The 27415-nt window shown below is 38.9% G+C and overlaps 1 protein-coding gene across 3 annotated transcripts in view; it reads left to right on the plus strand.

The window, feature by feature from the left end:
• Positions 1-27415, plus strand: part of ENPP3 (ectonucleotide pyrophosphatase/phosphodiesterase 3) — an 88707-nt gene that overhangs the window by 17088 nt on the left and 44204 nt on the right. For 2 of the 3 annotated variants that reach the window (XR_011497634.1, XM_070496134.1), the window contains exons 2-11: positions 2127-2202; positions 6828-6950; positions 8639-8764; positions 11846-11906; positions 14954-15051; positions 21665-21744; positions 23795-23914; positions 24477-24586; positions 25849-25914; positions 26651-26723. Coding sequence is in view for 2 of the 3 variants with exons in the window: in XM_070496134.1 (XP_070352235.1) it covers positions 2127-2202; positions 6828-6950; positions 8639-8764; positions 11846-11906; positions 14954-15051; positions 21665-21744; positions 23795-23914; positions 24477-24586; positions 25849-25914; positions 26651-26723 (933 nt within the window). In the remaining variant the exon portion in view is untranslated. The remainder of the gene's footprint in view (positions 1-2126; positions 2203-6827; positions 6951-8638; positions 8765-11845; positions 11907-14953; positions 15052-21664; positions 21745-23794; positions 23915-24476; positions 24587-25848; positions 25915-26650; positions 26724-27415) is intronic. The other variant, XM_070496135.1, reaches the window with a different exon arrangement.

The following is a 27415-nucleotide window of genomic DNA, read 5'->3' on the forward strand; positions in this document are numbered from 1 at the left end:
TGAAATTTCCATTTTTGTGATGTTTCTCCTTACCTGCATTCTTGGCTGATTTATCTTTCTTTTCATTGCACGTTGCACATAGTGTTCCACCAAATCCTGTCTAAGGATCTTTGCTTCGGGCAACCTCATCTTCTTTCATGGTGCAGTTTTCTCCTGACTTCCCTACTCTAGTTAGTGTCACCACCGTTCCGTGACTCAAGCACAGTTTCGAGGAGTAAATGACACATGTGGAAGCATTGTGCCCAGTGACTATAACAAAGGAGACCGTGAAGACATTCTATTTATTCAGTTTTCTTCTGGGAACTTTGGAGTGGTCTTCTAGCTCTTAGGCCGTTTATTATATTTATCCTATCTCACAAAGTCAGGAAATTATAAACTCCTTGGGAACAAAATTTGGACATCATTTATTTCCCTTCTTTGTATCTTTCTAGGGTTTATTAGTACATATAATATTTTAAAATCGTAGTTTGAAAGGTACCCTAATGTTCCCAAATTTTAACGAAAGTTTCAATTAACAAATTTAAAAGTATGTACTGTGTTTCTAGGATTTTTTATTTAGCTGAGCCAAAGCCAAATGCTGCGTTCTCAGTGACTGCTGGAGCCTAGAGTGCTTCTCTCTGCACTTTGTAGAGAGCTTGAGATAGATTAAGATACACATGCACCTCGATATCAAGAAACTTATTCAGAAGTACATATTTAGAGCAAATGAATATATTGGAGATTGAAAATGAAACTTCTTACTCTCAAGGAGCTTACAGAATAATGCAGAGAGACGCTAAGATTTAACACTACACAGTTTTAAAGCCTCCCAAGGACAGCAAGATGTTTATTTTTCCAGCAAGTTTGAATGGTGAATGGACCAGCCATAACATGTCAACCAAACTATGCCAATTTGTAAATCTGTGATGCATGAAATTTACCATGGGAAAGTTTCCCAGTGTTTTGTTGCCTTGTAGTATTCCTAGCCATGCTCCCCTGTGGCTTTCGAGCGTCGTAATAAGGAACTAAGTGCGAATGCTGTTATTTAATAACTGTTTATGATCCCCTTTTCCTCTCCATCCTCTCCACTGAATGCAAACCTGCTGGAGGGTCATTGACCCTTGGGATAGCTTTGAAACTTCATATGATCATTGTTTTCATAGTTTTAACATATTTCCCCAATTGTTGAATTCTCCTGTATTGTAAGACTTAGATATGTTAATTTTTCAGCTGATTTTCAGGATAAATATAAACAAAAAATCAGCAGTTTATGTAGGTCTATATTATCTAAGCAAATTTTGATTTTGTGTTTTTTTCTTTCATAAAAGTGATACTTTTTAAAGCCACAACAAAGGTTACTGGTAGTGTAAAACGGTTTCCTAAGGAATCTGTGTGTTTGTTGCATTTATATTCTTTATGTCAATACACATTATTCAAGCTCTGTCATCCAGCATGCTTATCATTGGACTTGATGGATGGAGAAAGAGGTCAGTGGGAAGAATTCTCTTGAATTATATCACAGTTTAATTCTAGTCAGAGCATAAAGTCCACTACACTGAAGAGCTTTGTCAGCAGTCGTGGTAATGAATGACACACACGATTTTTGGTCACACAGCTTCCAAGTTACCCTACATTATTGGTTTGAGCTGTAGAGTAGAGCAGGTTGTTTGCCAGTTAATTAATTGGACACTGTATTTTTACGTATGTTAAATATTCGCATTATCCTCTGATGGACTTGATGAGGAAGAAGAACCCTGCTCCCTAGGAATGAAGTAGTGAACATTTCACAGTTTTGGAATGCTTTTAGAGAAATGATTTCCAAGCATCTGTCTAGTTAAGAAAGAAAACTGGGCAAAAAGTAAATGGCTCCATTGGTTTCATTCACGCTTTAACTCAATCTGGGATTAAGCTCACTGGGACTTATGTATTTGAATTTGAAGATCTGTAATAAATGGTATTTAAAAATTCTTCCCAAACCTTTCTTACTTCCAGGCATTAAATATAATTACGTACCTCTATCGTTGTTGGATCTGGTGTCAGGCATAACTAGCACACTGTGTGCCCTTAATATTCACTGAGGGAGCCTGGTTGTCTGGATCTTTGTACATTTAAAAATATTGTAAGATCACTTTCCTTTTTTGTAATAGGTTCTTCTCGCTTTGTTGGTGATTGTGTCACTTGGATTAGGGCTGGGCCTTGGACTCAGGCAACCGGAAAAGCAAGGTATACCCCTCAGCAATGCCTCAGAACACGCCATGGCGCCGCTTGCCCCTCACCTTTACCTGTGAACACGTGTGCACTCCTCTCCCAAGCCCTTTCTCTCCTCTGTGCGGCGCTCTCTTACGAGGCTTCTCCTTCTGCCAACCCCACTTACTGGGAGCCCGCATCCCTGGTTGGCACTGTCCACTGTCTTTTCTGGATTTCGCTTTTGCCCTCCTCCCCCTGCTCCTTTGCGATTCATATCACTCCAGAGTTTTCTCTGACTTTTCCTCACCTTCATCGAGGACTTTGATCCCTGATGAGAGCTTCCTTCTGTCCCCGCTCCTCCTCTAATCTTTACTGTCTGGTGATAAACTTGGCCTCGAAAGTCTTGGTTGCTCCATTCCCAGGACCTCCTGCCCCACTCCTGCCCCTTGATATCACGTTAGTGTTGCTCCATCCCTGAAATCTCCCTGTGTCTTGGTTGGGCAGTGTCACATTCCTGCAACGTAGTGCAGAATAAAAGCTTCACATTTTTTTTCTCGTAAGAAGGAAAAAAAACAAAAAGGAGATGCATGCCCCAAAATATCTAGACCTCATGTTTCTTTTGTCATATCCCATTAGTATGCATAGTAAATAAACCACTTACAAGTGGCTCTATAAAAAGCACTTTCTATAGGCTTGTCATGTGTTGTTTTCACACTTTTATTAAGGGGAAGTATGAGGTCAAACGTTAGATCATTTATTCCCCTTTTTAATTTGACTCCACTGGGGAAAGTCTTCTCAGTCCTTCATTAGGGAAGATGACTGATAATTTTCCAGTTACGTTTCCATTTAAGAATTAACCATCACTCAGTATCCCTAGTGTAACAGGGGAGCACAGTGGAACAGAAAATGTGGGCATTAGCTGGAAAATTGCTGTCTTTTCTTGGTCCTTTGGCTCTTGTGTTTCTGAACTACAGTACCAGTCCTAGATCTAACAGATGTCGGCAGGGCATTTTGGTAGTAGTATTCTGATGTTAGTGTACACAGGTGAATGTCATTTCTTGCTTATTTTATCCCACAGATCACAAATTAATTGCAAGAGGCATATACTAATCTCCGAAAAAAATCTCCTATTAGTCCAGCTCTTTCACTTCCGTCCTTCCTTTAGTACAACTGCTGGTTGGCTTCCCCTAGTCCTTGTTCCTTATTCTCTCCCTTCATCTCAGTCCATCAGCCCTCATGTGGCATCGTGCCCTTCCCCCTCCCTCTCCGCCCTCCCAGAGCCTTGATATTTAACTCCAGTCCCTCTTTGCCAGCCTCCTTAACATAGGCAGTCCCTCATTCTTCCATCACAACTGTTTCCTAATACCCCACCCTGGACTGTTTTCACCATTCTCCACTCCCATTAAACCACTTTTCATAGGCGATCTATTTTTTTTTTAATTTGAATTTTTAAACTAGTTTTTCTAGTTTGAGTTTTTATGCATTCTTACAAATTTATTGTTATGTGTGCACGTACTTTTTACTTATTCTTTTACAGTTGAGAGCTGACTAGGTGCTAAGTACTATTCTAATTACTGAGGATACAGTGGTGAAGAAAACAGCCAAAAATCCTTCAAAGAGTTTACATTTTAGCAGGGAATACAGAGAATAAAAATGTAAATAAGCAAAATATATATCATATGATGGGGAAAATGCTAAGGAATAAGTAAACCTAAAAAAGGGAAATATGAAGTATTGAGTGAGGGTGGGGGTGGGGTGTGTGTATGAAGTAACTTTTGTAAAGAGCTGAAGGAAGTGAGGGGAAACAGGGATATTTTGGGGATGAACAGTCCGGGCGAGAGGAAACAGCAGGAGGGAAGAGCCGGGCAAGAGCATGCCTGGGCTGTGAAGAATGCCATTTAGAGAATAACAGGAAGATCAGTGAGCTAGAGCTAAGAGGACCAGAGGGAGGGAGTCATCAAACAAGATCGACCAAGAGGAGCCAGATCAAAGAGGGGTTGGTGGGCCACAGTACGGCCTTTGGCTTCCCTTCTGAGTGTGATGGGAAGTGATTGGAGGTTTTGAGCAGAGGAAAGACATGCTGTGCTTTGCTTTTCAACACACTCACTCAGGCTGCTGTGTTATGAATAAATCGCAGAGTGAAACTAGGTTGAGAGAGACCAGTTAGGAAATTATTGCAATGACACAGACAAGCCTTATATCTTGGACCAGGGTGGGAGCATTGTAAGTGGTGAGAAGTATTTGGATTCTGGATATCTTTTGATGTGGTGGATAGATTTTATTGACAGATTGGCTGTGGAGTGAGAAAGAGAGGAGTCAAGAATGACCTCAAGATTTTTGGTATGAACATCGAAAAATATGACATTTCCATAACTGAAATGGGGAAGACTGTAGAAGGAGCTGATTTCAGGAGAATAATCAGGAGTTTCTTTGGGATGTGTTAAATTTGAAATATCTACTAGATGTCCAAGTAGAAAAGACAAGATGATTGTCTTGTTAGATGGTAGTTGAGGCTGACTTTAGAGGGCAAGTCTTGGCTGGACATACAATGTAGTGGCTATCAGCATCATAATTGGGGTTTAAAGCAATGTGACCAGGGTGTGCCAACCTTAAAGGAATGAGAAAATGAGAGGGAAAAAAACAGAGAAGGAGACTAAGAAGGAGTGGCCAAGACCGTGGGAGGAAAGCCAGGTGATTGTTGCGTCCTGGAAGCCAAGTGTGGAAAATGTTTCAAAGGAGGAGAGTGAATGTAAAAATGTGAGTGTTTTATTTAAATGGAATATAAATATTTTTATCTTTCTTTTTCACTGAGTGATTTTTAAGATCCCTCTAAATTGCTGTGCTTGCATCACTTCTTATGCATCTATCTACTTACTACATAGCACTCTTTGGCATGTATCCAACACACCCTTTGACTTATGCCCTCTCCCAGTGCTGGATACCCAGGTGACTTTAGTTCCCCAACACCACATAAATCCTGCAGGTTCTCTTATGGATCTGTGTTGGATTTGCTTTGTCACATACCCAGCAATGGCAGTCCTGGATCTTAGGGTTTACATTTTCACTTGGGTAAGTAGTCCCCGGTTGCTTTCTAGAATGGCTGCCACAGCCTACCCTGCCTTTACCATGCATCCCCACCAAACCTAGCATGATCTGGCTCCCTCATTTTTGACAGTGTAAACTTGGGTATAGAGTGAGATGTTTGATTTTAATATTTGTTTCTCTGTTCTGCTGCTCCAATCTGTGTTGCTTGCTCTCTTGGTTTGTTTGCTGTATGATTGGTGTTTCCTTAGCCTCTCCATTGTGCTGGATCTCATATTTTTTGGATCTCTTTTTTGGTTTTACTTCCTCATTTTGCTGAAGGACATTCTTCAGTAGCTTTCTAAAATAGGATGCATGAAAGATATAACTTGAGTTCTTACCTATCTAAACACATCTTCATCATTCTAACCTAACACTTGAGAGTTTGAATTCTAAGATGAAAATAATTTTCCTTTAGCAATTTCAGACATTGTTTTCCTGTCTTCTAGCTTCCAATGTCACTTTTAAGAAATTTTATACCATTCTGACTTGAGACCCTTTATAGGTTGCTCATGATCTTTCTCTGGTAGCTTTCAAGATCTCTTTATCCCTGTTGATCCGTTGGTGTGAGTTTTGCCCTGGGAAAATGGGTGAGCAATTTTGTTGTAATAATTTACACTCTTCGGTTCTGGGAAATTTTCTGAATACGATTTCTTTGATAATATCATCTCCATTTTCTTGTTTTCACTTTTAGGTACTACCTCTCTGTTTTAAGGTCAACTAAATAGTAGCCTTAATTACATCTGTAAAGTCCCTTTGCCATGTAAGGCAACATATTCACAGTCTCAGAGATTAGGGCATGGAATCTTCTTGGCAACAATAATTCCCACTACCAAACCCCTCTATTGAATTTTTTATTACTGCTCTCATGTTTTTATTTCCAAGAGCACTCTGAATGTTATTTCTCTCTCTTTTAATTATGGCTTTCTTTCTTATTTCATGGAAGCAATATCTTCTCTTTTCAGAGGACCTCAATATTAGTTGTGCACGTGTGTGTGTTTGTGTGCCTGTGTAACTCTTCTGCTCCCTGCGTTGTTTCCTTTTCCACCAAGTTTTTCTTTTTTCCTGTTTGTTTTGGTCTTTGTCTTTCATGTTGGATGCTCCCTGCCACACTCAGATGTCTGGTAGCCATCTGTTCACATTTAAGAGTAAGGCTGATTCATCTTTTCTCATCATTGCTAATCCTCTATGTCTGCTGTCCCTGTGATGAGAGCCACTCCTCCTAATTTCCTCCAGATTATGAGCCTTCTATTCTCTAGTAGGAGGTGTGGTGGGTAGTCATTGCATATCCAAACTTTCAACCAATTCCACTATTTTTAGCCTCTGCCTGTCCCACCCACCCTCATCTAATGGTACTCCGTATCTCTGAGTCTGGGACCTCTTTGGGGTCCTGGGGGAAAATCACTCATTATTTGTCACTCTTTATTTATTACTTTGCACTGATGGATCATACAGCACCATAACAATTACCTAGTTGTCTGTCATAGTCTGTGCTAGTACTTCTGTGTGCTTCTACCATCTAGCTATGAGATATTGGATACTCTCTAAGCATTGATTTCCTTATTTCCTTCACTCTACAGGCAGCTGCAGGAGAAGATGCTTTGATTCTTCATATAGAGGATTGGAGGGCTGCCGGTGTGATGTGGGATGTAAAGAGCGAGGCGACTGCTGCTGGGATTTTGAAGACACCTGTGTGGAATCAAGTATGAATTCCAAGCATAAGTTTTTTAGCACGTTGATTGTGCCATCATTGCTGCACGCGCAAATGCTCACTACACACCTTGTGATCAGTTTGCTAGGGCTGCTGTAACAAAGTGCCAAAGACTGGGTGGCTTACACCACAGAAATTCATTTTCTCACAGTTCTAGAAGCCAGAAGTCCAAGATCTTTGTTTCTTCTGAAGACTGAGAGACACTCTGTTCCGTGCCTCTCTCCTAGCCTCTGTTGGCGGGCTGGCGATCTTGGCGTTCTCTGCCTTGTGGCAGCCTAACTCCAAACTCTGCCTTCATCTTCATGCAGGTTCCCCCTGAGTCTTCACAGTCCTCCCTGTGTGTGTCCGTGTCCAAACTTCCCCTTTTTGTAAGAACCCCCGGCACACTGGATTAGGGCCCGTCCTAATGTTCTCACTTTAACGTGATTATCTGCAAAGATCCTTTTCTAAAGTCAAGTCACATTCATGGCAGCGAGGGTTAGGACTTCCACGTTTCTGAGGGGGTACAATTAAACCCATAACGTCTTGTATGCAGGAGCTAGGATTATGCTGTCTCCCTTTGCAGTGCTAAATGCAGAATCTACACTTCAGTTAGCTGAGGTTGAGGAATAACCTACAGCAGATGAAATGCCGCATAATTGCTTATGTTTCCATGGAGTTTCACTATGGTGTAAGTTAATGCTCTTATTTAGTTTCATTTTCAGTAGTTCTCAGATTTCAGGTGCATAAGGCTCACTAGGAAGGCTGGTGATTCTTGGTGATTCTGATGCCAGCGTCCTCAGAACACAACTTAAGAAACTTTGTTCTCTAGGTGGAAGACACAGTTTGCAATGTTTGATTTCTAAGAAATCAGGGAAGGTGGGGAGTCTAGAGGGTCAGGAGAGTGAAGGTTAGAACAGTAGAGCTCCTTACGTTATGCTCTCTGCGAAGGGCTGGAGGGAGGGGATGACCTAGTCTAGATAAAGTCTGTATTCCCGTTCCTTAATCTCCTGAAATCTTTTCTTTCTTAGTAAGTACTAAACAGTGAGGAATGAAGAACGCTGTGCACAACTGAAGCAGGCAGCAGCCGCCTCTCCCATGGGTTTGTCTAAGCGCAGGACTGATAGTGATTGTAGTCACTGCTCCCGAGCAGCCTCAGGGCAGCCCCTGGTTGTTCTTAGCGTCGGGACTTGTTTAAACTGACCTCGTCCTAAGTCTATAGCTGGGGAGACACCAGAAGCCTGATGGGGAGCTGCTGTACCACTGCTGTCACTCTCAGCTGGAAGGCCCCTGACCTGCCTACACTCTTACGGGCCTGACCATGTTCCTGCTCCTTCCTTGCTGCCTGTCTGTAGACAAGGCTGGGCAAAGCTGCTCTTGAGTGGGAACAATCGCTGAGGGTTAGTGGTGCTTCACCATCGGGAGCTCCTACCCTTGGGTGAGAATAGGATTGATGTTTAGAGTTTCTCCAAACGCAGAGGTGAACCTCTCTAGGTAGCCCAGCATCTCTCTCTGCGACTCATGCCAAATGAAGAAAAGCGGTGGACTGTCCCTTATTTGTGTTATGTAATTTCATTTACTAATGCAGGTAAATCAAGAATTTGTACAATAAGACAGGGAGAAATGCATTAAATTTATATTTTTAGTATTGGATACTTAAAACAAGTTAAGTGCTCGGAACTGAATTTTGTAATTTTACAGCTCGAATATGGACCTGCAATGCGTTTCGTTGTGGGGAGACCAGACTAGAATCCAGCCTTTGCTCTTGTTCAGATGACTGTTTGCAGAGGAAAGACTGCTGTACTAACTATAAGAGTGTTTGCCAAGGTAAGCAGAGGATGTTGACCCATTTGCCTCTGAGAGTGCAGTGACCTGAAGCTGGCTTAGGCTCCAAAAATTTAAACAAGTCAGAGAATCTTTAGCTAGTCCATATAGAAGAAAAGACAAAATGTGTTCACTGCGGGAAGAAACGTGGTTTGTGCACCATAGAGGAAGGGAGGTCATAGCGTAGATATAGAAAAGAAGAGAAACCTTAAAGTCCTGTATTTCTCTGTAAGGCACGGTTTTTTCAGTCCAATGACTCTTCTAGACCTGTGGTTTGGGACACCAGATGGCAGATCCTAAAGTTAAAACATCATAAAAGAAGTTATCTGGCTTAAACATCAGTCTGTTAAACCAAGGTTGTTGTTGAAACAACTGTGTACTGAGTTGTTAAATTACTGATTTAGGACCCCCAGGAAGTTAAGGCAAAGCCATAATTATCATCCAGGTTGTTCAACTGCTGCTTCCATCCACGTGCCACTTTACAGATGATGCAGATTTTTTTCTTAAATCACCATTCCCTCAGAACATCTGATGAGATTTATGAAAAATGCACATATACAGCTAGCAACAAAATTCCTTCAAGCTATCAACTCCTTTTTCATAACACCATATCCAATAGAGCTAACTAACTTACAGGTTTAATATTTTTAGACAAAAAAAGGGATTAGGTTGAATTCTGACTTTTTAAATAGGAGGAAAATGTTATAATAGAAATATTATTAGCTATAATCTCGTAGTAGAAAATAGATTTTGCACTAATAGAGGAATAGAGGAATCCGTTCTTGCACAAAATATAATTGAAAATCAGCTAAAAAAGGCAATCAGAAAGGAAAATAAAAGGCTGAAATGGTAACTCTGCTTTTAAATAATAACTGCTTGATATTTAATAGTGAATTGTGTATCATTAAGAATCCCTCTAAATTCACAAAGGCAAGTATTGTTTCTGGTTTGTTTATTTCTCTAATGAGTTCACTGATCATACTGCCTCTGACTTCTATATTCTCCTGACTTCTATCCCATTGTTATAACTCTTGACTTTTATCTCAAGACTGATCCTCAGGTCATGTGGTAAATTTTTCCCACTGAATTCATCACACAATATTGTTTGAGTTTAACAGAAACAAAACTAATTGTTATAAGCAGTGTTGAAGTTTACCATTACCACTAATTTGTTACTTTGTTGGAGTTAATTTAATCATTTCAGCTTATTTTTTAAATTATTGAGAATGTTTTCTCACTCTAAAGATTCAACACTTTATATTTAAAGATGTTAAATGATTTTTGCCAAAACTATATCTTCAGACAGTAGTATGAAGGAATTTGAATAATTTTTGTACAGGAAACCAGCTAGTTACTTTCGTATTTTAAGTTTAGAACTTTTAAAACCTTTATGGTAAATTTCTAACCGTAAAAAGGAGAGAATAGTATGATGTCTTCCCCATATGTCCATCACCTATCTTCAGGAAGGATCAACTGATGGCCAATCTTGTCTCATATTGACACAGTATAATTTTCAAAAAGATAAAAACACAACTCTCATATGATTGTAAAGTGAACATGTCAAAGATTTATTAACTCATTAATGAGATAACCAACTGGAATATTAAGCTGACTCAAAGAGAAATCAAGAGACTGAGAATGTATAGGACTGAAAGAATGTTGGAATACAATCACTGAAACTCTAATTTTTGGTGGGACAGAAATGATTTGCATTTCTACAGGGCAATTTATTTGCTTTCAGACAAGAATCAGCCATATGGCTATTCATTTCCACCAATTACCCTTCTTGAGTTGTAGAATGAGTTGTAAAGAATAAGATAGGTAAAGGTACAGACTCCTGGGTAATTAGATAATTCATAGGTGGGCTTTTTAGATAATTCCTACTTTGAAATGAAGTTGTGATCAGCCCTCTTTTTGCTTATTTCCAAGTTTTGAATTTTTTCTTAATAAAATATACTCTTTATTACCCCCAACCTATCTCTCAAAATCTTAGATTATTTAAAAACAAACCTAGAGTTATAATTCATTTGTAAATATTTTCAGTGTATCTAAAAAGCATAAGGATTTAACAAAATTATAACGCCATCAATATATGTAAAAATATCAATTATTTGTCATCAAATATCCAGTGTTCTAATTTTTCTATTTCATAATATTTTTAAAAATAGGATCCAAATAGATTCCATACATTGCAACTGGCTGATATATTTCAAGTCCTTTAAAAGTCGATTCTCTCTCCCTCTTTTTTTTTGCCTTGCAATTTACATATTGGAGATATGAGGTCATTTGTCCTGTAGAATTTTCCAGTCTGGGTTTTGCAGATAGCATGTCCTGTGACTTAGGCAGTGTATCATCTCCTGTATTTCCTGAAAATTGGTAGTTAGCACCAAAGGACTGTTTAGATTCAGGTTTTGTTTATTTATTTAGCATGTGTACTTCATACATCGGGATATTATTTCTATTAAGAAGCACATCTTGTCTGCTTGTCTCCTTTTTCGGGATGTTAGTTATTGATCGTTGCCTAGATCCACTGGTGTTGCAAATGATGACATTCAAATTCTATCATTTCAACTTTGCTAATTAGCTGGAGTGTTCTATTAACAGGAATGTCCATTTTTTGGTTAAGATCTTAAGTATTTGTTGTTTCAGTTTTGTCCATTTGATATCAATTATTGTCACTGGCTATGTTTCCTTTTATTCATGCCTTCTTTTTTCTTTAGATTGTATATCTATATTTATTAACCTAGGGTTTTTTTAGCAGTTGGGAAAACATTGTCCATGAGGAAAAAAACATTATCAAAAAAAGAAAGAAACTGTCCCTCTCTGGCTAAAGGCATCCCCTTTGTTTTTCTGGGTGAGGATGGGCTTCCTGGTATTCAGTTAGTGCAGATTTCTGTTCTGTGTGGGTTACGAGAGGCACTGACCTGCCATCATGTGAAATGGCGCTAAACACGTTCTGGAAGAATTGAGCCACTGGAGGGACAGGAATTAAGTAGTTTTGAAAGGTCATGTCCATTGAACTTTTGCTTCTCTTTTCTTGTCTCTGGGGCAGTCATCTAAAGCTTTTGATCCGATGCTTTTCAGGAGAAAGCCCATGGGTGCAAGAGGAGTGTGGCACAGCCCAGCAGTCTCGGTGTCCAGAAGGGTGAGAACACCATGGGGATTTTTATCCTCCTTTCACAGAGGGTACCCGGGAGTGTAGCTGAGCGGCAAGGGGGAGTTTCCTCCACTCTGTTTACGTTTTAAAATGAAAAGGTTAACAAACGATCAGATTCCTTGTGGCTTCCAACTCCAATAAGACTTTTGTTTGCTTTACTGTTTACAAAGCATATTTATATTTATTACATTCATGTCTTACCAGAATGGCTGGAAAAATTGGTTGAAGTCCTTATACTAACATTCCCATGGTTCCTATGGTCAGGACTAGAATTTAGGTGTAAGTTACCCCGGGCAGAACTCTTTGCTATTAACATCCTGGCACCTCAAATTTGTTCTTCCTGAGGGAAGGGGAAGCGGTTTGTCCCTGGAAGGCCTCACAATGAAAGGTGGACCTTGAAGAATGGGTGAGGGGCACTCTGTCAGGTGGGCATGGGTGCTGACCACGTGAGGTAACACCCGTCACCCCACCCCTCCATGCGTCTCCTCCTTCTTTCTTAATGAATTTTTTACACATTGTAGTTAAAACAGTCTCAATTTTCCAGTTTTATTTTTTGAGATATAGTTTATATATATTTAAATATTCACATTTATGTGTACGGTATAATGAGATTTGGAAATTCGGAAACCTGTGTAACTCACAGATATAGAATATTTCCAAGATATAAAATATTTCCACTGTTTCAGAAAGATGCCTCATGTTCCGATTTCTATCACCGCGGATTCCTGTTTTAGCATTTCATATAAATGGAATCATACCATATGTTCTCTTTGGGTCTGGTATTTTTTTGCTTAACCCAATGTTTTTGACTCATCAATGTTATTGAATGCCTCATACCTCCCACATGGGTTTTTGCACAGCACATTTTCCCCAATTAAACATTGGTCCCATGCTCTTTTCATATTATTTTTATTTGTTCTTTAGGGCTTGGTTCACATGCCATACCCCCTGGAGAGCCAGCTCTCACCTTACAAAGATTGAATCTGACGTCCTCCTGTGTAATTGGATAGCACCCTGCTCAAATCTAGCCCTTAACCATGTCTGTTTACTTCTCAGTTTCATTGCTAGATAAGGGCTGGAATCCTTTCATGCCTTTATTCTCAGCACAATGTCTGACTCAAATATTTGTTAAATGAATTGCTCTAGAATAAATGCATCTTCTGGGAAACCAAACGGACTTGTCCTCCAGACTCTCCTCACAGCTTCTTTTACAATGTGGAATTAGATGGCTGCACTGATATTTTTTCCAGCTTTACTCAAGCACATTAAAAGAACTGAAATTATTCTTCTTATTTTTAGCTGGTGTGAGCATTCAAAGTTTTCTTCATAATAATATCGGGTGTTTGTCAGAATTTTTAAAGACTTTTTCTAACCAAACTTCTCGGAAAAGTATATTTTTGTTAAAAAATTTAGACATGAAACTGCTTGAGCACAGAGTTGAAAATAATTTCTTTTGCATTCTCACATGCATGCACTTGTTTGGAATTTAAAACAAATTTACTGTCTTCATAGTTACTATTTACAATAGCCCTAAATGGGAAAGTACGCAAATATCCAACAACACTAGAATGAATAAATTGTGGTTTAGTCATTCACTGGAATACTAGACAGCCATGACAATGAATGTCTACAACTATAGACAACAATGCGGATGATTCCCAAATGTAATGTTAAGTAAAAGAAGCCAGACCCAGCAGAATACATACTATATGGTTCAGTTTGCATATAAAGATAAGTGCAAAAATAGACACCACTAATCTATGCCCTTAGAAGTCAAGATGGTGATCACCAGTGGTGGAAGTGTGGTTGACAGAAGTTGGTGATTAGAAGGAACCATGAGGGGAGGGTTCTAGGGTGCTGGTAATATTCTGTTTCTTGATCTGGGTGATGGCCACACAGTGGAGTTCAGTTAGGAAAAATTTATGAAACTATACATCTCTGAAAAGTGTGTGTGTGTGTGTATGTATATAAAATACAAGTAAAATTTAAAAAACAAAAAAATATTGAATGAAAAAAAGACAGTCTCTGCTATAACCCAAAGGTTACCTTCCATCATTTTAACTTAAATACTCATCCAAAAAGAGACTGTAATGCTTTTAAGGTTACTATTAATATTCTGAGATGTTAGAATAAAGAGTCAAGAAATGTAGAACTTTAGAATAATGAAACACCTCGTAAGCTACAGAGTTGCTAAATTCCATATCATAATTACATCCAAAAGAAGGTAGAATAATTGTAACTTTTTGTGATATTGGAGTTTGAGCATTGAATTCAGTTGTCATGGCTTTTGGCTCAGTGGCCAAAGCCAGGACTGTGAAAGGTCTGCAATATAGAACGTGATTTCTGGTGATGTTTTGTGAATCCCCTGCTTGCATGCCACTGACCTCTGTTGGAAAACCACAATTAATTAGCTCTGTGTGTACTTATCACTGTGAAACGCTAAATGTATCTGAGGTGAGGCAATGATAACAATGTGCTGTGTTGTGATGATTCCAAAGTATCTGCTAAGTGGGTTGAGATTGAATTTTGAGAGGTTGAGGAACTGTTTAGGATTAAATCGTTAGTAAAGAATCAAGCTGAGAAGTGCACCCAAGTCTTGCTGAGGGCGAAGCCCTTCCTTTTTCTCCACAGCACACTGCCTTTCATCGTAAACTCTCGGGGCTAGAGAAATTTCATATATGTCATACCTGGCTCTCACAGACAGCCAATGCCAAGGAGTAAACGGAAATAAAGTTAGCCAAAGTTATTTAAACTCTGGCACTCAAAGGTTGGTAGATCTCAAAGTTGAAAGACATAATTTACATAACACTTTTTCTTTTTATAATTGAACATTTATATTCAGGATTATTAATATACTAGAAGTACAGGTTGTTAAGGAAAATAATTTTTAAAAAGCGAAGGGAAAAGTTTACCTAGAACTATTTTCTTAGTGTCCTTTCTAAGCATTTTCTAATTTGGAGAATTGTAAGTAGTATAGAAAAGAGTGTATTTATTTTTCATCAAAATAAAGGACTAATTTTTGTTTCCATTTTCAGATTTGACCTGCCACCAGTTATTCTGTTTTCCATGGATGGATTTAGAGCTGAGTATTTACAGACGTGGAGTCCTCTCATACCTAATATTAATAAGCTGAGTAAGTCTTCTCCAGCTGGAGGCAGGCAATGAGAATGACGCCTCATTAGTCAATCTCTGGGTGGTGCACTTTCCTCGCTGATCTCCGACGTCAGTGGTCTGTCTTAGCACAGGGCCTCTCAGGATCCTGATGACTTTACTACCTGGTGTCTATTTTCGTGCCTATTGGCTGCTCCTTCCTTTTTTGGTAGCATGTTCATCTTTTTATTTGTTATTTTGATTGTTCCACATTTGAATATAACTTCTACTCTATGAAAATCTGTTCATATGTAGTGTCTCAAAAGTGGCATTCGTCAGACCTGGGTGCTGGGTCTTCACAGGGTGAATGTGAGCAGCCAGGACAAGGTCCTGAAGGATCCTGAGTAGACTGGACGGAGCCAGCACATACCAATGCTCCAGTAGGTAGAAGTCCAGTATCTGTACCTGGTTCTGGAATCAAAGTGCCTGGAACCTGGCTCCACCACTTAGTAGCTGTGAGACCTCAGGCCAGTTTACCTCACCTATTGGTGCCTCAGTCTCCTTGTCTGTGAAATGGTCACCTCCTACCCGATAGGAATTCTGTGAGAATATATACGTAGTATACATTGCATGATTTTAAGTGATTACTATAATCACTGCTTTTTTTAATCATCTTTATCATGTTGTTATACATCCACATTAGGGCAACTGGCCTTCATACAATTTTATAAAGTGAATAATAAAGAGAAATGGACTCCCCAAGGACACAGAGCTATGAAGTGTCAGAGGGTTGGCCCCAGAGTCCATACTCTTCTCTCCTGCAATTCCTCTCTTTCTGCCAACTTCTACCAGGCCCTCTTTTCCTTCCAAGGTCCTCAAAGTTTATAGCAATTTTACTGGTTTCCTATTTTTATGTTTCTGCCAATTATTGAAAAATAGCTATTTGGCCCTGAGTCAGTTGATTATGTGTTCTGGGTCTCCATTTCCTCATTTATAAATGAGAGGATTAGGTCTAAGGATTTCTACTGCTAATTCCAACTCTAAAATGCCATGGTTGTAGAAAGGGAGACTCCTTCTGCCTACAACACAAGGTGCTTTGTCCCTTCAGCTTCTCCCTCACTCCTTGAGGCAGATGTTGGGGCTCTGCCAGAACTGGCTCCAAATTCAGGACCTGTCACTTACTGCTGATTTACTTTCCCCTGGAAAGTTAACTGACACCTCTCAGTTTCTGTTTCCTTGTCTGCATTTCCCTTGATCATCTGGATATCAAATCCTGTGTCCAAAAGGGAAGTTAACTAGCCAGGCTGTACTGAACGCCTTTTGAAGTAGAAGTATTTGGTTCACTCATCCCTTTGAGAGTTGGAAATGACACGAATGAAATATTGGACCAGTGAGAGCTTTCCTATTTCTAAGGTTTAAACTACTTTCTGTAGTCACCCAAACAACATCTCAATCCTTTCACTTGTGAAGACATCACTAACCAGCTCTACGAGGGCAACAGGGACTCTTAGTTACTAGGAGGCCCAATCAAGAGTGGATATGGTGGAAGAGCTGGGATTAGGGCTCCCAGGAATGGTAGGCTTGAGGGGAGGTATGTGACAGCAGACATCCCTTTAAGGAAGTCTGGGACCCCATCTCTGGTGTCCATCAAACTGCCTGGGTTGGGCTACAGAGATTCTGGAAACTGAGCCTGAGTGAGTCCTATCAGTGACTAAGGGGACTCTGGGACTCAACTCTAGTGGGGAGCTAAGGTCTTTGTCTTGTGTCGGTGTGGGTGCGGGCAGACAAAGAAGGGCCAGGCCCAAGATCAGGAAACTGTCAGGTGAGATGGAAGCGATTCTGCTGGAACTGGAAGTCAGGCTTCCTGGAAAGTCAGTGGGAAACTGAGGATAAAACAAGATTAGTAGTAACAGGTGGATCTACAAGCAGCATGTGCAGAGCTGTGAAGATTAGAGCAGTGAGGCTGACATTCATGGACAATAGAACTCACATTCTCCACAGCAGATGCCCTTTGCCATCTGCCTTTTATTTTTATGTTTTTGAATTTTACTGTGGCAAAAACACTTAACCTTAGATCTACCCTCTTAACAGATTTTTAAGTGTCTGATACAGTGTTGTTATCTACAGGCCCAGTGTTGTACAGCACATCTCTAGAATTTATTCACCCTGGGTAACTGAAATTTTATACCCATTGATTAGTAACTCTGCATTTTCCCCTCCCTAAAGCCCCTGGAAACCACCATTCTATTTTTTGCTTTTATGAGTTGACTCTGTCAGATGCCTCATGCGAGTGGAATCATGCAGTATTTCTTTTTCTGTGATGGGCTTATTTCACTTCATGTCTGCAAGGTTCATCTGTGTGGTTGCATATTGTAGGATTTCCGTCTTTTTTAAGGCTGATTAAAGTTCCGTTGTACGTGTGTGTATATATATATATATATTCACACAAACAAACCACTTAAAAAAGTCCGTTTATCTCTTCATGGACATTCAGTTTGTCTCCACATCTTGGCTACTGTGAATAGTGCTGCATTCAGCATGAGTGTTAATATCTTTTTGGGATCCTGATCTCAGTTCTTTTGAATAAATACCCAGAAGTGGGATTGCTGGATCATATGGTAGTTATATTTTTAATTATTTGAGGAACCTCCATGCTGTTTTTCATAGTGGCTGCACTATTTTGCATTCTCACCAACCATGTACAGGGGTTGTAATTTCTTCTGATCATTACCAACACTTGTCTTTTGGGTTTTTTTCATAACAGCCATCTAACAGGTGCAAGGTGATATCTCATGTAGTTTTGATTTGCATTTCCCTGATGTTTAGTGTCATTTATCATGTTTCCTTATACCTGTTGGCCATTTGTATGTCTTCTTTGGAAAAACATCTATTCAAGTCCTTAGCCCATTTTTTAAATTAGGTTATAAGTTTTTTTCTATTGAGCTGTAGGAGTTGATATATTTTAGAAATTAACTCTTTATCAGATATATGGTTTGCAAATATTTTCTCCCATTCCATATTTTGCCTTTTCACTCTCTTGATGGTTTCCTTGGCTGTGCAGAAGCTTTTTAGTTTGTTATAGTCCCACTAATCTAATTTGCTTTTGTTGCCTGTGCTTTTGAATCATATCTGTGAATCATTACTAAGACCAATGTCATGAAGCATTCCCCCTATGTTTTCTTCTAAGAGTTTTACAGTTTCAGGTCTTACATTTGAGTCTTTAATTCATTTTGAGTTGGTGTTTGTTTATGGTGTATGATAAGGGTCTGGTCTCACTCTTTTGCTTGTGGACGTCTGGTTTTCCCAGAACCATTTGTTGAAGACATTATTCTTTCCTCATTTTGTATTCTTGACATCCTTGTTGAAGATCAGGTGACCATATATATGCTGGTTTATTTCTGGGCTCTCTATTCTGTTCCATTGGTGTATATGTCTATCTTTATGCTGGCACCATACTGTTTTAATTACTGTAGCTTTGTAATATATTTTGAAATCAGGAAATGCGATGCCTCTAGCTTTGTTCTTCTTTCTCAAGACTGTTTTGACTATTCAGGTACTTTTGTGGTTCCACAAGAAGTTTAGGATTGTTTTTTCTTTTTTTGTAAAAGACGCCGAGGGGATTTTGATAGATATTGCATTGAATCTATAGATCTCTTTGGGTAGTAGGGACTTTTTAACAATATTAAGCCTTCTAATCCATGATGTCTTTCCATTTGTGTATGTCTTCTTTAATTTCTTTCATCAAAGTTTTATAGTGTTCAGAGTACAAAATCTTTCACTTCTTTAGTTAAGTTTATTCCTAAGTGTTTTATTCTTTTTGATGGTATTGTAAATGGGATTGTTTTCCTAATTTCCTTTTCACACTTCTTTGTTAGTTTATAGAAGCACAACTGATTTGTGTATGCTGATTTTGTACCCTGCAACTTTAATGAATTCCTCTATTAGTTCTAACAGTTTTGTGTGTGAAGTCTTTAAGTTTTCTATATATAATATCATATCATCTGCAAATAGGGACAATTTTGCTTCTTCCTTTGTGATTTGTATGAGTTTTTTTTTTCTTGCTAATTGTTCTGGCTAGGACATCCTATACTATATTAAAAAGATGTGGTGAGAGTGGGCATCCTTGCCTTCTTCTGAATATTAGTGGAAAATCTCTCAGTTTTTCATTGTTGAGTATGCTGTTAGATGTGGGCTTTCCTCATATAGCTTTTATTATGTTGAGGTAATTTCCCCCTATTCCAAGTTTGTTGAGAGTTGTTATCATGAAATGGTTTTGTATTTTATCGAACAATTTTTCTACATCTATTGGGATGATCATGTGATTTTTATCCTGTATTCTGTTAATGTGGTGTATTGTATTAATGGATTTTCATATGTTGAACCATCCTTGCATCCCAGGGATAAATCCCAATTGGTCATGATGTAGGATTCTTTTAATGAGCTGTTGAATCCAGTTTGCTAGTATTTTGTTGAAGATTTTTGCATCTATGTTCATCAGGGGTATTGGCTTGTAGTTTTCTTTTCTTGTGCTGTCTTTGTCTGGCTTTGGTATCAGGATAATGCTGATCTTGTAAAATGATTTTGGAAGTGTGCCCTTCTCTTCAATTTTCTGGAAGAGTTTAGAATGATTGACATTAATTCTTCTTTAAATGTTTGGTAGAATTCACGAGTGAAGCCGTCTGGATCTGGGCGTTTCTTTGTTGGAAGATTTTTGATTACTGATTCAACTTCCTTACAGTTATAGGTCTGTTCAGACTTTCTGTTTCTTCATGATTCAGTTTTGGTAGGTTGTACATCTCTAGGAATTTATCCATTTCTTCTAGGTTATCCAGTTTGTTAGCTATAACTGTTCATAGTAGTCTCATAATGGTTTTTATTTCTGTGGAATTGGTTGCAATGTCTTCTCTTTCATTTCCGATTTTATTGATTTGAGTCTTCTCTCTTTTTTTCTCAGTTAGTCAACTAAAGCTTTGTCAATTTTGTTTATCTTTTCAAAACACCAACTTTAATTTTGTTGATTTTAAAAATTGTCTTTCTAGTCTCTGTTTCATTTATTTCTGCTATAATCTTCATTGTTTCCTTTCTTCTGCTAACTTTGGGTTTCATTTGTTGTCTTTCTAGATGCTTGAGGTGTAAAGTTAGGTTGTCTATTTGAAATTTCTTCTTTATCAGTGTAGATGTTGATCACTATAAACTTCTCTCCTAGTACTGCGCTTGCTGCGTCTGTGCGTTCTTCAGCTGTTTCACCTACTCGTCCGTTTAGTCTTCTGCATCTTCTTATAGTTCATAGTTACCTTAGAAATACATTTATTGGATTCATATTTTCAGATCTTTTTAGTTGGTACTTTCTTTTCTATAAACACGATTTTCTAAGGAGTAAAATATGTAAATGGTAAACATTTTAAAACAACATTAACGGGTATATAGTAAAAAAAATCAACAGACAAAAAAATTCTCTGTTTCCTGATCTTTCTGGGTTTTTCTGCAGAAGCAGCTACCCTTATTGGTTTAAAGTGTCCTTCCAGAATTATTCCTTTCAGTCATAATTTAGGTTACTAAAACCTGGAAGAAACAATGGTAGAAGATCTTGCTTTCGGGGAGCTGTTCTACTATGGCTCTGGTTCAGACGGTTGATCCGACATGGCAGCCTGAGTCGGTGGATAGGCAGTAGGTGTGTCCTGTGTAGGACATCCTTACTAGGGAGGTGTGATGTTTTCACAGCACTGGGAGCTTAGTATTTTATTTTATACCCTGTGCCTTTAGGCATTTAAGAATTTGCGTAAGCCATGTTTCAAGGAAATAAAAACAGAAACTGACTTTATATCTCTGTTTCTTGTATGATTTTTTCCCTACTTAAATTCCTTTAATTATATAAGTGGAACGGATGTCATTTTTATTATCTTATATAACTTCTTAACGATATTAAATGTGTCTTTCCCTGATTGAGGACATGGTTTAATTTTGGCGGTATTGACTACAAAAGAAAAGAAAAAAGCTTATGTTAGTCTTTAATTTTACCTATGATTCAAGCCCTAGAGCAGGCCACAAACTGAAGTGCATCAGAACCACTTGGGGTGCTTGTTAGACATGTCATTAGACATGAGCTCCCTTTCTTCCACCTTCCACCCACCTCCACCCCCAACCCCAGCATAGTCCTGTTTAGTAGACTTGATATGGGGCCAAGAAGATTCTGAAGGAGGAAATTCCTGGATCATATTGGGAACACTGAAGTAGAGACTGGGAAGGAGACCAGCTCCAAGCCTGTTTGAGAAGACATTCATTATGTCAAGCTGCACAGTGTGTCCTTTTCTGAACAACAATCACTTTCCGTTTTTTTTTTAAATGTGGATCTAATCTATAATGGTGAAGCTTCTTTCAGAATTAGAGTTAACATGATTTTGGAGTGGGAAATGTCTCGTATTTCACTGCTGCAGTGGAAATGTCAGTGTGTTCTTGTGATTTAGCTCACTCCGCCCCTAAAAACTCACATTCCTTGGAATGGAGGAGTTCTAGGTGCCAGAATTTCCACCTCTTTCCATCTTCAATCCATTCGGTAGATTTCTATTTCTCTGGGAAACTTTCCCGTTCAGATTTTTAGTTATCTGACAAACTTCTGAGGCAGTAACCCCTTAATTTCCCACTCTACTTTGTTGCAGAAACATGTGGAATTCATTCAAAATACCTGAGATCTGTCTATCCAACCAAAACCTTCCCTAATCACTACACCATTGTCACGGTAAGTGCTTGACCCAGCGGAAGACTGAGGCCCAGGCAGGCGACTGACCCCACCAGAGGTGCCCAGGCAGCCATGGCCATGCCCCAGGCTCACATTCACAAGTGCACGTGGTGACAGTTCAAGGCTTACTTCGGGCTGGGCAGGAGCGTGTAGGTGTGAGGCCGATCCAGGTCTGTGTGGAGTTAACGATGAGGGAGTGTCCCAGCGTTAGGCTAATGCACTGTGTGCAAGGCCAGGTGGCCTCTTGGATGTGACAAATACCATTTTCCTCTGATCTTTTGATTTGCCTCCACTCATTTGAAAGTCTGCTGGGAATGGCAGGCTATGCATGAGGACAGCCTCTTTGATGTGGGGAATTTCTTCCTTTCTTAGTCTTTTTGTTCTATGTAACTTGATAAAGGATTCTGTTTCACCAATGAATTGATGCTGCTTATGTCTCTTTAGATAAAGCAAGTAAATTCTCCTTGATGTAGAAAATGACAAAAGTGAAACAATCGAAATGAACTCAAAGGAAAATTTTGTTAACACATAGATTTAGAACACAACTTAAGGAAGCCTCTGCCAAGGCCTTTATTGAGTCTTTACCACTTTGCATTTAGTCTTTCATTACTGTCAAGCAGTAACTATAACTTATTGAAATTTTAACCCTAGTAAATATGTATGTATAGATGTATATATGTGTATTATATTATATGTATGTGTGTGTATGTATATGTGTGTGTATATACACATATACACACACAAATATATGTACATATTTGCAGATTTACCAACTCGTTAAAATTCATTTGTAACCCCAAAATCAATACTTACGACCTATTCATAGTCATTTGTGGACATTCACAGAGCAGCAAAAAATTCGAGTTGCCCAGCTCGTATGTTCCCAGCTGGGGTCTAACAAGGTGACACTCTGCCTTCTTGCTTTAGCTCTCACACTGTAAACAAATGTTGCTTTCATAGGGTGTTGTCTGTTTAGTGCCATGTTTCTCACATGTTCGTTTTATTGGTGGTTTTGCTCTTTAAAACGGCCCTCTAGCATAGCGCTGACGTGCTGTCCAGTGTTCCTGTGAGCAGGAGGCTGTGATGTGCGTACAGAGGAAACGCGTGCATTAGATAAGCTCCATTCAGGCCTGAGTCATTGTGAACCAACAATGTCTCCTAAATAAGGGACCTTTAAACAGAAATACTCGTAAAACAAGGTTGTGTATTGATCAGTACGCAGAAATGTGACCAGAGGCTCGCAGAAGCCCAGCCCTGTGTTCTCCCTCGGAGCAATGCTTCCATGTCCGCTGTTTAGCGTTGGCAGCAACCTTATAGAACATCACTGCAGCCGATAACAAGGATCGACTGTATACATATGTCCATATGACAATATGCATACATAATACGTATGCACGTGTATGTATATATAAATAAGGGATTATGTGAGTGCTATTCATTTACTGTATGAAAGTAGATGTATTCGTATTCATATATATACTAATGTTCTGAAATAATAACCCTGAAATCCATTTAAAAGTAGTTACCACTGCATGAGATATCATAGGCATAGAGAATATGTGGAATGATTGAGTGAATGTTTGTGATTGGATTGAAGGAATGATTGGATTGAGGGATGAGTGGATGGGAGGGTGGAGATGGAGTCTTGGCAGCCTCCCTTTTAAAGTGCTGGAACACACTTGAAGCCATTTAGCCAGGATATTTGATACTTAAGAGCTTCTATGTAGTAAATTTCTTGCTATTATTGCCAACATAACCAGTGGCTAATCATTATTGTAATATGGGTAATTTTAATTCACAAATAATTGTTAATCACACAAGAGGTATATTAACACCACCAACACAAACCATCTGCCTAATATTGTTCATTTGCTGCTATAAACCATATATATATATGTATATTTGGGTTTAGATCCAGGAGTTTTATATTGAAAGATATATGACATCCTTCCAAGATATGAGTTATAGATCCTATGCTATTTGAATTTAAATATATGTTTTATTAATATATTACTTTATCTTAAATCTTTTTTTGAAATGATCGTTTTAGGGCTTATATCCGGAATCACATGGCATCATTGACAATAATATGTATGATGTAAACCTCAATAAGAGTTTTTCACTTTCTTCAGTGGAGAAAAATGATCCAGCTTGGTGGCATGGACAACCAGTATGTAGCCTTCTACATGTGGCACCAAAGTAACTTCCATTTCCAATGTGACAGCAGGTCACTCTTCTCTCTCCAGTTTGAGTTTTACATTATCTTTCTAATTTCTAAGGGCTGTGGGTGGGAAAGCGTGTCACCACTACTTATAGTAATAATTTGAATCTTGTAAACATTTATAGTTCATTTTAAACAGTTATTTTATCTAAACAGCCTTTTCTTGAAACTTGTATGTTGTATTATAAACATATTAATCTGGAAGTTACTTGGAAAGATTATCTGTTAACTTTTTTCCTCATTCTTTACAAAGGAAAGAGAAACTATACAATTTTACCAATTTGAAAGAATGATTTTCCCTCTTACTACGTTATTACATTTTTGATTTTGGGGTGGATTCCTGGATAGTTAACTGATACAAAGACAAATTTTCAATAATTTAAATAAATTTTAATAATTAAATAAATCTTGCAATTGTTAATATTGTTCAGTTTCTAATAAGTGGCACCATGTCTACCCAAACTGATTATTCTCTTGACTTCCATTTATCTTAAATTTTCTCTTCCTGTAGGTCTGGCTGACAGCAATGAATGAAGGTTTAAAAGCTGGCACCTACTTTTGGCCAGGATCAGACGTGGCTATAAATGGCTCCTTTCCATCCTTATATATGGTTTACAACAGGTAGTGAAGCACTTGTAGATATTTCCCTGTCTATGCAGGAATGATTAGGATTTTTTCCGTCTTAATCTTGGTGGTAATTCTATTCTTCTGGTTTGGGGACCAAAAATCTTATAGTCATTATTGATTCCTCACTCTTGCATCCGTCATCCAGTCTGACAGTAAATGCTTGTGGCTCTAATTCAACATATGTGCAGCCTGAGAACTTTCTGTTACCTCCAGCATTAACACTCTGGTTTGGGGTGTCATCATCTTTTGCCTGTCTTCCTGGTGTCGCCTCTTTACACGACTCCCTGCTTCTGTTCTCGTCCGCTATAAACAATTCTCAATCTACCAGCCAGATGATTAATTAAAAGAACAACTCCAGCTATGACACTCTTTGGCACTGAAACTTCAATGGCCTTGTTTCACTCACAGTAAAAGCCCACAAGGCCCTTCGTGGTCTGACCCCGACTGTGCCCCTGCCTGTCAGACCTCCTCTCCCACTCCTCCTCCCGGTGCTCACTCTGCTCCAGCCACGCTGACCTCCTTGGTGGCCTCAACACTCCAGGCTCCCTTCTGCTGTAGGGCCTTTGTGTGGGCTGCACCCTCTCACTCCAGGTATCCATCCACAGCCCACCGCCACCCCTCCTTCAAGCCATTGCTCAAAATTACCTTCTAAACGTTGTCTTAGCCTGATCACATTAAGATCTCAAATTCAACGCCCTCTTTCTCAGTGCCCCTTTCTCTGCTCTAGTCTCTTTCTTTTTTCTCACCTGTTAATGCTCTGTATAATTTATTTATGCTTTGGGTTTATTGTTTATTGTTTGTCTTCCTGCTAGTGAATGTAATCTCCAGAAAGGAAAATGCCTTGGGTTTGTTCCTGATAAATTCTGTTTAAAATGATCAAATAGTGACTGGCAATACATGCTCAACATACTTAAATGCAAAAATGAATGAAATTAATAAAAATAAACAAATCGAAGGAATGGATAATAATTAATGGCCTCTTATTTTGGTTGGGAGAAAACTGAGGGAGGGAAGGATGAGAAGGAAAGAAAAAAACATAGATTAGTTTATGTGAAGCAAGTGGGTCTCTATATACTTTATATATTAAAGTAGGGAAAACAGGGACTCCTTTGAGTCATACTGAATCCATTTCAGTATTTTGTTCACATATGAACACAAAATGAATATCTGAAAATATCAACCTGCCTTCCTCAGCAGGCATATAATGGAATTATTCTTGACTTGATTGATTTTTTTAAATTATTTGCCATTTTCAGTAGTGTCCCATATGAAGAGAGGATCTCTACATTGCTAACCTGGCTGGACCTGCCCAAAGCTGAAAGGTAATATCTAGTGTCAGAGAAGTGCTGGCACAGTGGGATATTTGCAGGTGTAAAATAAAATTATTTCTTTACTTTAAATGACCATTTTTGAAAAAAACTTGGCATTTCTTTTTAATGGGCAATGTTCAAGAATTATTTCTGAGAGCAGTTGACTTTTTGCTCTTGAGAGTGTGGTTGACATGATGGGACAAGGGAGACAGAGCAAGTACCGGAGAGCAGAGGCAACTACCACCACAAGATATGGACTGGGAGCAGGACTGAGGTGGATCTGACAGTCAGTCATGAGGACTGACTCAAGGAGCCAGGGGTGCCAGGGCAAGGCCATGGCAACAGGCTGGGTCAGGGCATCCTGAAAGAGAGTGCCAGGTCAACAGTGCATCTGAAACCAAACATTTAAAGGAAATTTAAAGGAGGGGCAGAACAGAATCAGCAAAAAGTCAGAAACCCAGAAATATGAAGTGCTGAGGCACATCAAGAGAAGTCTTACCAGTAAGAACAAGACATATTTTCATTACTGAGTCAGACCAATGCTCACATCCCAGAATGTCGTATTTAATCCCCATCAGAAGGCAATCCCCACTGGGGCCAAGTGGAACCACTGGACCCAGATGAAGAGATGGAGGCCAGAGAAAGAGAGAAGGAAACAGCCACAAAGTTCTAGATCTACAAAATCCCCAATCCAACCTGTACGTTTATTTCAAACTGATGTCTTTCTCTGTTTCAATTTCATCCCTAGACCCAATTTTTATACCCTGTATGTGGAACAGCCTGATTCTGCAGGTCATGAAAAAGGACCAGTCAGTGCCGCAGTAAGTATTTTAAAACCTGTAACATCATCTAGCCCTAACCCACAAAAGAAAATGATGTTCTATAATTCCCAATGAATACAAATGTATTTGATAAAGTAGTTAAGTCTAAAAAGGAATATCTGCCTTATTACCCACATTTTGACACATTTTATAAACAATTATTGACTACGTACTTTGATGTAGTGCTGTTATTTATACAATGATCACATCAAGGCTAGATACTGCATGGGCCAAATTAACATGTTAGTGCAGCCCATTGCAAGCAGGGTCCCCTGCAAGTGCATGGTGGAATACCCAGCTGTCTGTTCATACAGTTTCATTTATAAGTGCCTTATAATTGAACTTAAGACGTTATTGCCTCAGGCAGAGTTATTCCCCTCCTGGGCCACTATTATAACTGAAGTAGACTTTTTAATATTAGTTTCTTCATTATATAAGCCATTCTGTTACACTTTTACTACAGAAATATAGTCCTTAAATATTACTTAAGAGAAAAAATGTCATCTCTGTTCTAAAATCCACTGAAGCCTATATTGTCTTGGATATGACGCAATGCTGCAAAGGTCCCCATGAATATGGCATTTGCCTACCCCATGGAAACTCACTTCACCATCGTCCTCAATGGGAATGCAAGCATATTTATTCTGGCAGCACGACTTTGCAGTTTATCAGAAATGCCCGTCTTCTTCTTT

The sequence above is a fragment of the Equus asinus genome, chromosome 24, assembly GCF_041296235.1.
Source record: "Equus asinus isolate D_3611 breed Donkey chromosome 24, EquAss-T2T_v2, whole genome shotgun sequence".
In the NCBI taxonomy this organism is placed as follows: Eukaryota; Metazoa; Chordata; class Mammalia; order Perissodactyla; family Equidae; genus Equus; species Equus asinus.